The 14,023-nt window shown below is 34.1% G+C and overlaps 1 protein-coding gene across 2 annotated transcripts in view; it reads right to left on the minus strand.

The window, feature by feature from the left end:
• NUP155 (nucleoporin 155) overlaps positions 1 to 14,023 on the minus strand; it is a 44,403-nt gene that overhangs the window by 7,890 nt on the left and 22,490 nt on the right. For both annotated transcript variants that reach the window (XM_019650771.1, XM_019650772.1), the window contains exons 13-21: positions 11,883 to 12,053; positions 10,022 to 10,132; positions 8,935 to 9,029; positions 7,793 to 7,881; positions 7,255 to 7,317; positions 6,539 to 6,686; positions 5,383 to 5,449; positions 4,237 to 4,352; positions 1,945 to 2,042 (exon numbers count right to left, since the gene is read on the minus strand). In XM_019650771.1, coding sequence (XP_019506316.1) covers positions 1,945 to 2,042; positions 4,237 to 4,352; positions 5,383 to 5,449; positions 6,539 to 6,686; positions 7,255 to 7,317; positions 7,793 to 7,881; positions 8,935 to 9,029; positions 10,022 to 10,132; positions 11,883 to 12,053 — 958 coding nt within the window. The remainder of the gene's footprint in view (positions 1 to 1,944; positions 2,043 to 4,236; positions 4,353 to 5,382; positions 5,450 to 6,538; positions 6,687 to 7,254; positions 7,318 to 7,792; positions 7,882 to 8,934; positions 9,030 to 10,021; positions 10,133 to 11,882; positions 12,054 to 14,023) is intronic.

Genomic DNA, 14,023 nt, shown 5'->3' on the forward strand with positions numbered 1-14,023 from the left:
TATATATATATATGTGTTTGGAGTGTGTCTATGCACATAAATAAAAATATTGCTGTTTTAAAACAATTTACACCATTGCCTTTTCCATTCTGTTATATTTTCGCAGGCTATCCACACGGATAAATATACATCTAGTATATTTATTTTAATTGCTGAGTGTTCCATCAATACTATATACCACAATGAGGCACACTGTCCACTTAAAGGACATTTATATTTTTTTCAGTTTTTCTACTAAAACAATAATGCAATAAACATCCTTAAAAAAGGTTTCCTAAAAAGTGCAGTCAGCTTTCTCTGGGACTGAGTTTCTTAAACCCTAGGTTAAGATGGATTGGTGAGTCATAAAATCAATTCAGTCAGTCCAGACAGCTTTCATTTTTCTTAAAGAGGAAATAAAACAGAATAAAAAAGGAAAGAAATATTAGAGTGTAGAACAGGTAACGTTATGTCCTAAACTTTTGTTTTAGTTGTGTGAATGTGCTTTTGAACATATGGGTCATAATTTAAAACCTACTCCTTACTGTGGGAAACAGTCTGAAATGCCTGTTCTAGGATGTGTACCTACAGGTGAAACTGCTGGCTCTGAGTGTATTTGCCTTCTCAGCTTTTACAGCTATGGCCACACTGCTTACAAAGTGGTCATTTCAGGGTATAGTGCCAGCACTTTGAATGCTCCCATTTGTATAAATCCTTACCACTAATGCTTGGTACTGAAGAACCATTAGCAGTACTGAAAGAAGAATTTACAAAATAGTGAACAGAAAACTAGGGCCAGCAGAAAGTGCCCTCGGACCAAGGTAAACGCTGGGTCTTAATCAGCAAAGTTCTATCAGCCTTTGGCTCAAACAATAGAAGACAGGAGAACTTTTAAAAAAATTGAATGGCAGGCAAAATTTCAGCAATAATTTATTATTATTCTAATTCATATCTGGAATAATTGATGATTATGAGAACTTTTTAGTTCTCTTGTTCTTTCCTTAGTTGTTACTATTTATAATAGACAAAAACACAACCAAAAACTTGATTCACATTTTTAACTATATAAAATTGAAAAATAACTAGTGACAATGTGCAGAAATTGGAACCCTCTTTGCACTACTGTTGAAAATGTAAAATGGTGCAGTTGCCATGGAAAATACTATGTCAGTTCTTCATAAAAATTAAAGATTGAGGTATCATATGATCCAGCAATTCCACCTCTGTTTTCAAGAGACTTGAACACAAGGACTCAAATTTATATGTAGTCCATGTCTGCAGCAGGATTATTCACAATACCCAAAAGGTAGAACCACTGGGATGAATGGAGAAACAAAATGTGGTATATACAATAGAATGTTATTCAGTCTTAACAAGGAAGGGCATTCTCACATGTGCTATAACATGGATAAACTTGGAACATTATGCTAAGTGAAATAAACCAATCACAAGAGGACAAATACTGTATGATTCCACTTACAGAAGGTACCTAGAGTAGTAAAATTCAGAGTAAAAAAAAAAAAGAATTATGATTGTCAGAGTCTGGGGGCTGAGTAGAATGAGGAGTTATTGCTTCATGGGTACACAGTTTGTTTGGGAAGATGAAAAGTGTTCTACAGATGAATAGTGGTGATGTTTGCACAACGTGATGTATTAAATGCCACTGAACTGTACACTTAAAAATGGTAAATTTTATGTTATGTGTATTTTACAATGAAAAATTCATTAAAAAAGGTATCTATCATGTTTTCTGGTTGAAGAGAAAAAAATGTATGGGCTGAAAATTATAGAAATACATGACATCCATAGTGTCTCACTTTTCCCAAAATCACACTGATGATATTTTAATAAAAAATATTTGTTACCATAAACTCATCTAATTGAGATGTTCACCGTTTTCTATTCAACTAATAAAACCCTTTACTGGGGTCATATACATTTAACTGACCAGAAACAAGAATTTACCATGAAATTTCCTCTGCAGCTCCTGCTGCATTTGCTGGGTATTTGCATTTTCAGGACGCATGAATCCTATCAGCCTCTGCTGTAGTTTGGCAGGAGTACTGAAATGGAAATTCCACAATGTGTACTTGTCTTTTACATCTTTGTTGAGATATGTTCATATGCCATATAATTCAACGACTTCAAATGTACAATTTAAATGTTTAAAACACATTCATAGGGTTGCGCAATTATCACCACAATCTAATTTTAGAACATTTCCCCCTCCCCATTAGCAGTCAATCCCCATATCCTCCTTTCTCCCACCTCTACCCTAAGCAACCATTCATCTAGTTTCTGTGTCTATAAGTTTGCCTCTTCTGACTATATCATATAAATGAAATCCACTAGGATGCTCCATTGTTATTATAGCTCTTTTATTTTAATCCAGATCTAACAAGGTATAAATTTCCCTAAGGTCCAATTATTAAAGGTTGGAGAGAACCAGTTGGCAAAAAGTAAACAAAATAAACATCAAGTCTCATCTGGTTGGCCCTAGCAGCCAGGCTCAGATTTTCTCTAGAGCTAAAAGAAAGTACATTAAATACAGAAGGGTGCTGACACTGCCAGTCTCCCAACTCACTTGAGAGGAACTGCAGGTTCACTGGTCTGTTAGGCCCACTAAGGGAGTATCTATCAGTTGACCTAATAGCAGCTTCTAACCATATTCTTACCATATTCTGGGGCAAAACTATGCCTGGGAGTTTCACAAGAGCTGTGTTTGCATGATGATCTGCTACTGAGCAATGACCACAACTGCTGAGTAAATAGATCCAGGTAGACAGATCTACCTATACTAATGAACATATTAATTCATAAACAGAGCCAGAAAAATATCACCAAATAGATTTGCTAGCTTAGAAAAGAAAAACTATGCTAGGCAGTTGAAACCAATGGCTCCCGATGGAACAACTAATAGAAGAAAAATGAAGACTTGAAAAAAAATTCCAGTTGTATTCTTAGTGAGATTTGGGATTCATATTACAAGTGCTAGTTGCCATGAAAAAGGAAAAATTAGAAAATAAAAGCTCTTGGAATTAAAAATATAACAGCAAGAAAAAAAATTTCTCAGAGACTGAACAAATGTTACTTAAAATAGAATTAAATGAGAATTCTGCAATCTACATAACACACATAGGAAGGAAGGAAAGGAGGGAGGAAGGGAGGGAGGGAAGAATTATGGAAGAAAAGAAATCGAGGGTAGATTCAGAAGAGTCAATAAGATTCTCCAAAGAAAACAGGGAAGTTGCAATAATACAATAAATAAAAAAAAATTCACCAAAGCTTAAGTCTTTAGATTGAAAGAAGACATACCTAAAGACATTGTGGTTTCTTTTCTGAATTATAGTAATACAGAAAAAAAGCATAAAAAATTCAAAGTAACCACAAACATTTAGAGAGGAAAGGAAATCAGCAAGGCAATGTATTTTTCCTATACAACACTGAAATTTAGGAAGAAAATGAGAACAAAACGTGTATGAGGATCTGTTCACCTGATGAACTGCAAATGAAACAAAGAACTGATCCACACTACAGCATGCGAATCTTGAAAATACTATGTTAAGGGAAAGAAGCCAAAACAAAAGGCCACATAGTGTATATTTCCAGTTATATAAAAGATCCAGAATATGGCAGAACCATGGAGACAGACAGATTAGTGGTTACCAGGGGCTGTGGGAAAGGGAGCTAAGGAGTGCTACGGATTGCATGTTTGTGTCCCACCAAATTCATATTGAAGCCCTAATCCCCAAAGTGATGGTATTTAGAGGAGAGGCCTTTAGGAGCTAATTAGGTTTAAATGAGGTCATGAAGGTGGACCCTTCGCCACGATGAGTTTAGTACCCTTATAAGGAAATACCAGATAACTTGCTCTCTCCCTTTCTCTCTGCTAAATTCTTTTCTGTAAGGAACAGAAAGAAAGCAGCTGTCTATAAACCAGGAGAGGGGCCTCACCAGAACCTGACCATGCCGGCACCTTGATCTCAGACTTCCAACCTCTGAAACTGTGAGAAATAAATGTTTGCTGTTTTAGCCAGCCTATGGTATTTTTGTTACTAAGACGGAGTGATTACTAATCGGGATAGGGTTTCTTTTTGGTGTGATGAAAATATTCTGGAATTAGATAGTGGTCATGATTGCATAACCTTGTGAACATAGTAAAAACCACTGAACTGTATATTTTAAAAGGGTGAATTTTATAATGTGAATTATATCTCAGAAAAAAAAAAAGAGTAAATAAATCTCATTTATTCTTACTTTGGATTTCCTAGTGGTCCTCCTGTGAATTGGGAATTTCTATCTAGAAATTCTTGCAAGCCTTTTAGGTCTTGTAGTACTGACTCCAGCAGCTGGGAGGGAACACTGCTTTCAATCTGTAAGAAAGGAAGTATTTTCAAAAGTTTAAAAACAGTGAAAAGGTGTATATATAAACAACATACTCTATATAACTATAATTAAATATAAAGTTTTAATTTTGAAGTACCCTATCTTTTCATTTCCTATATCAATTCACTCTTGGTGACCAGAACAAAGGGCTAGATACCCAGATCCCTCCTCTTCTCTTCTGGTTTGATTTAGATATAATTTACAGACTGTGAAATACACAAATCTTAAGTGAACATCTTGTTAACTTTTTATATTTTAATACTCACCACCCAGACCATGAAAGAGAATACTTTCAACACCAAGCAAAGTTCCCTAATGCCCCTTTCTGGTCATTAGGTATTCCATTTCCCATGTAACTGCTTTTCTTACTTTTATCACTATAGCTTATTCTTGAACTTCATAAACAGAATTATATACTATATTAAGTAAATATATGCTTATTCTTAGAAATGTGAACTTGAAAAGAGTATCAACGTTGAAAGGATATTTGGTATCTTTTCATTTTAAAAAGAAAAATTTAAAATAAATTGCATTCATATTACACATTTAAAAATATTTTACTATCTGAATTTATGATAATACAAATTTCTACAAGATGCTTTCTTAGAGTATCCTAGAAAGTATACCAGTATATGAAAATTAGTACTAGGTCCGAGAAGTTTTGGGATATATGAGTATAAGCAAAATATTTAAACAGTAGCTCTGAGCAATATTAAGTGTTAGGACTTACTCTATTTAACTCTCACAACCTTACGAGGGGGATATATTATTCTCATTTTGCAGTGAGGTATTAGGCTTTGAAATGCTAAGGAATTTACTCATTAGTTAAGAAGTGACAAAGCTCAGGCTTAGCCAAGGGAATGAACAGTTTATCAGACAAATACACAAACATATACACAAAAGCATTATCATTACATCTTGTTTATAATATCAGGAAATGTGAAAAGTATATTTATCCATGAACAATATAAACTGGTTACATACAAATAATAGAACACTATTATACAACACACTTACTGCAGTGATCTCTCTGTTGCCACTCTTGAATACTCTTTCCACAACTAAACTAGCATCCCAGATATTTCTGGAACAAAAAATGTATTAATAATTGTGCTGTAGATGAATAATAACAATTACAATATGTTCCAAATTTCTTTCTAGGTGTTTATTAAAGTATAGCAATGGTTTCATTTAACATTTTATTAAGTTATCTGAAAAAATGGAAAACAGAAAAATTTCCAAACCTAAAGTTATTTCATATAATGAAATACTGCTAAAGAAAAATCAAAGGCTCTAGGCAATGAATTATAAACAAGGAGGCTTATAATGCAAAATCAAATTTATAAAAGAGTTTTACACTGTTTCACATTTTTAAGCAAGTAATTTGAATGAAAGCATACATCTCAAATCTGAGAAAAATATATACTATGTATAATTAACTAGATAGTATGGTAGACTTATTGCAAAAATGACTATATTTTATCCCTCCCTGTACCTGTCCCATTTACAATATAACTTTGATGTTTCTCTCATATAAAGGAGTTTATTTCTGGCCTTTCAAATCTGGGTTGGCCTGGAGACGTTCCTCTGGCCAAGTGAATGAGGTGGAAATAATGGTAGGCCAATTGTGAGCCTAGGCATCAAGAGAATGTGTGAGTTTCTACTGTCTCACAGAACCTTGCTATCACCAAATGAATGATCCCTGGGTAGACGGCTGGAGGATAAGAGGCCTCATGAAGAACCCAGCTGTCAGAGCTGAGACCGCTCTAGACCAGCATATAAACATAACCCTAAACATGTGAGAGTCCAGACAAGATTGACAGCTGTCTTCAACCTCATGACTAACGGCATATGCATGAATGAGCCTAAACAAGACCAGAACTGTCTAGCTGGATTGCAGAAACATGTCACTGAGTTAATATACATTGAGTTATATATTAATATGTATAGAGATATATTTTAAGACATATATATATATATATAAAAATAGAGGAATATAGATGGTTAGATTAAAATAAGCTGAATGACAAAAAAAATTATTCTGGGCAAGTGAACTAAAACTATAAGTATAATTTAATAGGAATACATGATGTTCCACATTTAGAATTAAAAATATTAAACTATACAAACTACGACAAGGTGAGCAATAGTTAATTATTGCATGAAAACTTACCCCATGATTCGTGAAAAGTAAATGCATATACCGTTGTGTTTTCCAGAGTATACAATCTCTGGCCCAGCCATACAACTCATACTTGTGGCCTGAAGTGCTGGATTTCCTGAAGCAGACATTGGAGTTGACATGACCGGAGGATGTACACCTTGTACACACATAAGAAAACACACCTTAAAACTTAACCATAGAAAAAACAAAAACAACAACAAAAAACTTAACCATAAACCTCGGAATTCTCAATAACCCAAGTATGTTGTACCTAGACCCACAGGTGTAAATATTTACAAAAATACTGGAATAAATAGATATTTAATTTCCCTTGAAAAGAAGAGAAACTTAGACTTGGATGGGTGCTCCCAGGTAGGTAGGTTTTCAAATGTCAGCAATGCAGGATAAAAAAGAAAGAGAGCTTGCAATCACAGCTCCTTAATATTGAAGGTGAAATAGAACTAAATATAGAGATTTCATGGGTGGTAATTAAATCTTGGTATCCTTAAAATAAGGGGCTTTCCAGGTACAACTAAAGGTGTTCCTAAATAAAGGCATTCATGGCCCAATGTCAATACTTGCTTGGATGTCACTTCAACTTAATTATATTATTTTTAAGAGAACAGAGCAAGTTAATCTCTTTCATAGTCAGCATTAAGGGTAACACACAATATTAGCTCTTCAAAAAGAACAGTATTAGCAATCTAAAACAAAGAAAGAGGTACCTTGAGATGGTGTTCCCAAAAAGGATGGATTTGGATATGAACTACCACTAGGAAGAGGAGAACCTAAAAAGGAAATAAGAATATGAAGATTTATAAAATAACTTCCCAATTTCTGAATCTCATAAAAATCAGACACAGAAGCTATTTTTAAGCAAATGAGTGGGGACTGGCACCACCCATAATATATTCAAGAATTAGGGACTCATCTCATTTCCCAATAACGTTCTAACAATCCCCACACTGGAAAACACTGAGGTAGGAGTTTATTATTAAATCATTAATCTCTTTCCTTTTGAATAAAGAACAAATGAGTTCTGTAAATAATACTGGTTATATCTTATTTTGTTCCACAGTATACATTAAGAACTCAATATTAATATATCATCACATTTAAGAGTCAGATATCTATAGAGTTATTCACCAATATAGTAGCATTAAGAAAAATATAATGAAAAGCTTTGCCCATTAAAATATACTACAAAGTTTGTAGAATTCAAGCTCTATCAGAAACAGTTTCGCTTCCATGTTTCATACTCACTAGCATAGACAGGAGACCCCAAGATGGGACCGACATTGCTCGGGGCAGGGAGTGCAGTTGGAAATCTCATCTGAGCTTCACCTCCATACCTATTTTTATGACAACAGAGGCTGAGTTTATTCAGTGAAACTATCCACCTTAAAGGCTGAAATTGTTCCAAGTCCTATTTAGCTTTTAAATAAATCCTTTAAACATCAGAGACTTTAATGTACTGTGTTTACAGTGAAATACATGCATAGATACATTATAAAATATTTATTTAGTAAATGTTGATTTGAATATCAGGAAGAATTATGAGGGACTCTGGCAACTTCTAAAAAGGGTCAGCAATGCACAGAATTTTACTAAATGAGTACATGACACTATAGTTTTCATACTGATAATGGTTAGGCAGTACTTAAAAAATTCTTTTAAACAAATCACATTTAAAATTCTTGTTCTTAACTAAATATTTTGCAAATAAAAATCTCTTTGATGCCAAATTTCCTTAGTGATTCAGAATCCCTCAATGACAATGATACATATAAAGCAGAATTGGTAGCGTTTGAGGAAGTAAAAAAGATACACGAGATAGTAACTGAGGTAGAAAGAGGTGTAGAAGGAAGACTAGACAGAAGAGTTAGAGGACAGAATCCAGAGAAAGGGTAACAATGCACAAATTGTGCTCATCTAGCTGTTTCTATTAGCATTGCAATCTTTCCAGATTTTACCTTTTTACAAATTTTAGTAACTTGCCTTTATGCAGCGGTTCTCAACCTGTGGGTCGCGACCCCTTTGGGGGTCGAACGACCCTTTCACAGGGGCCGCCTAAGACCATCGGAAAACAAAAAGATATTTACATTACGATTCATAACAGTAGCAAAATTACAGTTATAGAGTAGCAATGAAAATAATTCTATGGTTGGGGGTCACCACAACATGAGGAACTGTATTAAGGGGTCGCAGCATTAAGAAGGCTGAGAACCGCTGCTATATAGTCACTCAAATGTTTGGCAAGCCCTTAAACTATCACATTGGCCAATGCAACTATTTAAAAAAGTGGCCAAGAACAAAAGAAAACTGACACACACACACACATACATATATATATATATATATATATATATATATATATATATATATATATATCTGCACATATATACCTGAAGAAAGCCCGAGTAGCCCAAGCAGATACTTCTCTATCACAGGCAGCAGTGGAACAAGCAAGGATAAGGCAAGTTGCACAAGCCTGATCTTCCTGTAAAAAAAGAATACCGTCCCTTACATTAAACATCAACATTTAAAAAGAAGTTTTGTTTCATGCTGTATCCAGTGTTTAAATCTGTGCTTAGCACACAGTAGATGCTTAATAAATACTTGCTGACTGAATGAAATCAGTTGGTAAGAAAAAGGAGAGGTGAGCACTACTGGTTTTAAACTTTTCATAGGGGCTATTATTAAAGGATGCTCTCTTTTCTTTTTATCTACATTCTATTTTAATCTCTGGGTTATTCCCCTAATTTTTTCTCATCGTCTTTTTATCTTTAAAATAACAATGAACAATTGCTAACATTTACTGAGTACCTGTCATGTGCCAGGCACTATTTTAAGAGGTTAGCATTTATTAATCTCCACATCACATACTATTAATTATAATGTAATGCATATTTTACATATGAGGAAACTGAAGTCCACAGGATTCAAGTGATCTACTGTGGTGGTGAGGCTGGTGGTTTAAATCCAGAGTCTGTATATTTAACTTTGATCTGATATTCTTGACTTTACACTAAGTATTCCCAGTTCTACCTTATTTATTCTACTTATGGCTTTGAAATACTAATGTCCCCATCACTATTGCCTCCAGTTGATTCCTTAGGTCATGAAGCAAAATAAATAAATAAATAAATAAATAAATAAATAAATAAATTAAATAAAAGGATTTGTCCACAAATATCCTGTGCTTTGAATAAAAATACATTTACCATGTAACTTGAGTATAAGATTCTTGATAGTACACTGTAATAAGACTTTATCAACAACAGAAAATAAAAATCTGAGTTTATCATAGCCTTATAGTGTATTAATACTGTTCCAAGTATCAGTACACTTATAGTGATTAATGTAAAAAAACGAAGTTTGGTAAGATTACCTGTTAATTACAGTAATTTTGGTTCTAACATAAAATTTAGCTATCATTCCCATTGTTTTATTGTTTAAATTATCACACTAAAAAAAAGTACAAATAATTACCTGATGTAATTTAAAGAATCTTTCAATCTCTTCTCCATCTCCACCCACATTACTCACAAGTAGATGTCTCAGTTGATCCACAGGTCTAAGTTTATGAAACATGAGACTCCCCTAAGAAGTTAAAACAAAAAGAACATGAATTTATCAAGTCTGGCTGGTAACAACTGACCGTGGTACTTTAATAAAATCAATGAAACAACAATAAAATAACTTCAAGAATAAGAACTAAAATGGTCAAAAGAAGCATCTATATTTCAACTTCGAACCTATACCAGATCTACATATATCCATAAAGAAAATTTAATAAGAAAACACTGCTCCGTCAGACACAAACAATATTATTATAGCATGTGCTATTATCATGCTTAAGAAAAAGGTTTATAAAATATCATGTCTAAAAGAGCTAGCACCTTTTACTTACCTTTTATTTTTTTTTAACAGATGTGTTTTCTTATTAAATTTAGAAAGTTCTGATATAGGCTCAAGTAAATACTAGAGTTTAGTCTACAAGAAAATTTGCCCCTCAAATCAGAAGATTAAGTTAGATTATCCATTAATCATGTTGGCACAAGTATGTTCATTTAGAAAAAATGAAGCTGGATCCTTACTCATACCTCACACCAAGATAAATTCCAAACATTAAAGATTTAAAGGACAAAATAAAGCTATAAAAGCACTAAAAGAAACTATGGGTAAATTCTTTTATGAACGTCAGAGTAAGAAGTTTTTTACTATGACATAAATCCCATAAGATAACCTGAAAATTTCATCTACTTATAAACTTATCCATATGGGAAAACTCTCAATAACAAAAATCGAATGACAAACTATGAAAAAATATGGAACTAAAATCACAAATAGTTTGCTTGACATACAAAGAGTTTCTATAAATTAAAAAAGACAATTCAATAGACAAGTAAGTATAAAATAGAAATAGTTCACAGGAAAATAAACTCATAAAAAGATAGTCAACCTCAGTCTTAATAAGATAGCATATTGTACTTGGACAGGACTGTAAGGAAATCGGCACTCCACATTCAATGCTAGTGAATGTTATGTATGTACACAGGGAAATCTGGCAACATCTATCAAAAGTATAAACGCTTTGACCCAGCAGATGCAATTCTACATGCAAAATGATATATGCACATGTTTTAGCATTATTTTTAATAGTAAAAGATGATCCACGAATAGGGGCTTAGTTAAATATGGTACAACCATAGACAGCAATACCTTTCAAATATAAAATAGAATGAGAAATTTCTCTATATAATGATACGGAAAGAGCTCTACAACATATTTTTGAAATATAAAAGCAAAGTATGAAACAGTGTATATAATATGCTACCATTTGTTTAGAAGTATATTTGTATTGGTTGTAGATCTGTAACATATCTCTGGAAGGATACACAGATGCTGATGACACTGGTGTCTGTAGGGAAGGGACCTGAATTGGAAGATTTTACTGTGTGTACCCCTTGTTATCCCATTTGAATTTTGTCAATGCATTATTATTCAAAAAATAAATATTGAGAAACAATTTTAAATAATTTAAGTGATAACAAGAAATAAACTTAGCTTATTTTATTTATTTCTTGCTGTTGAACACTACTGACAGAAATGCTACTTTAGAAAAAGTAAAACATTTCATACAGAGTGAGTTCTTTTTGTTGCATTTTTGGGATTTACAAAACTGTCTTTCTTAAGAATACTTTAACACAATAATAAAAAAAAAGAGTAAGAGTAAACATTCCTAAGTACATCAGTAAATGACTCTACTAAGAAACTACTGCTTATGTACAAAAACATTAAATATTGCTTTTCTTCTTTTTGTCTCCACATTGACAGAATATATACATACCTGTGCTGAAAGGAGAACAAATTTCTTGGGAGGTAACATGTGCTGCTGTACAACAACTGGTGAGTCAGTTATTGGAATACGATCCTTATTTAAGGGTGTAATTATTTTATCTACTTTCAATTCATCTATTGCGGAAAGAGCCCAGGAATGACCATCAACACGGGTTGTCATCTATGTAAAAGAAATAAAATGTATTATACTACTATTATTAAAGCAAAACCTTTAAAAAGGAAAAATACAGACAATCCCTAAGTCTGTAGAATTTAATAAATAATACTGTTACATAAATATTCTCAAAAGTCTGTATTTAATTTTCTACTAATTCTTTCAATCAGGCATCTTCTATGATGATAACCTTTCCCTACTATACAAAGGCAACCTTTTCCTAAGATAAACTATAAATAGTATTTAGTAGAATTACAATTCATTCTATAACCAAAGACTAACTACCTTCTACCATCTTCCCAGGATAGACTGATCTATATTGGCTCTTATTTTGGTGACATGTATATTTTTGTTCAATTATGAAGTTATATTTGCTTTCTAAGCTAAGGTACTCCTTTAAAAAAACATATCTCAGGGGGCCGGCTGAGTGGCTCAGTTGGTTAAGAGCTCACTCAAGAGTGCGCGCTCTGAGCAATAGGGTCGCAGGTTCGATTCCTGGCCCGAGCTGAGCTGCCAACAGGTGGCAGGATGGCTCAGCTAAAAAAAAAACAACATATCTTAATCTCCTAAAATACTTTTATTATAAAAAATTTCAAGCATCCAAAAATGTTGGAAGTACAGTAAATGTCCACATGCCCAATACCTAGATTTAACAATTGTTAGCATTTTGTCATATTTGCCTTCTCTCTATATATTTTTTCTTTTACTGAACCAGTTGAAAGCTATGGACATAGTATGTCACCATTACTTTTGCATACATCTAAAAATAAGGATGTTTTCTTATATAACCATGATGCTATTAAAATATTTAAGTATATTAAAAAATATTAACAACTCTGTAATAATCTAATGACCAGCCAATATAGAATTTTTCCATTGTCCCTATGTCTCCTAGAGCTGTTTTTGGGAAACTAGAGCTTGGTCAAAGTTCATATCTATATTTATATTTGCTGGTTGTTTTGAAGTCCCTATTTGTTTGAGAACTCAAGTATTACACAAATGAAACATGATACATAGTATTTGCTTTAAAAAATATAGTTAACATTTACCAAGTGCTTCGTAAATGCCAGGCACTGTTCTAAGTGCTACACACATGAACTCATTCAATCCCACCACCACCCCACAGAGGCAGGTACTATCATAACTATTATAGACAAGGAAATCGAAGGCCAGAGACATGTTAAATCCTTTGAGCCACACACAGCTTTGAGGACATGGAGCCAGAATTCAACCCTGTACCACTTGACACTATACTCCCATCAGGACAGGATTTGTATCTGAGTTCTGAATCCTCACAGTCTATTGCAATACGAGACACCGAGAGGTGCTAGTAAAGTTAAAAAAACAAATGAAAGAATTTGAGAAAAGTGCTCCTTGCCTCTAGACCTACCTTCTGCCCCTACCCCAGCACCTTGGGCCATGTCAGACACCTGGAAGAGCCCTGTCAAACCATGCGCCGACCCTGGGGGTTGGGTTCTTCCTCTTCCCATCCACACACCTTTTTCCACCTCCCCTAACTAGAAAGGCTTAAATTGGAGAATAACTAGAGAGCAGCCGGTGACAGCTGGAACCAAAATGCCTTTAAGAGATGATTCCAAAGAGAGAGTACAAGACATTCACACCCTAGTGGGGGTTGGTTTATGTGGTTTGATCAGCAGCCTCTGGGAGCAGGCAGCATGGACTACGCTAGAGCATCTAGGAGAACAGATCGGGGTGGGACAGGGGACACCAACGGGACGGGGCAGACATGGCCTTTCCTTGCCATAGCCTTAGGGGTGCTGCCATCCCCTTAGGTCTTCATAGGCTGAGCTGGGCTAGGCAGCCCAGATGTGGGGCCGCACCCCTCACCCAGAAACTTTACATTGACTTCCTGGAGAACGTGTGGTTATTTGCTTTTAAAACACAATTATGTATTTGTGGGTGTATATTTGCATAAGTAGGGAAGAGAGCTAAAACAAGATGGGGAAAATGTTGGT

This window comes from Hipposideros armiger, unplaced genomic scaffold, assembly GCF_001890085.2.
Source record: "Hipposideros armiger isolate ML-2016 unplaced genomic scaffold, ASM189008v1 scaffold_146, whole genome shotgun sequence".
In the NCBI taxonomy this organism is placed as follows: domain Eukaryota; kingdom Metazoa; phylum Chordata; class Mammalia; order Chiroptera; family Hipposideridae; genus Hipposideros; species Hipposideros armiger.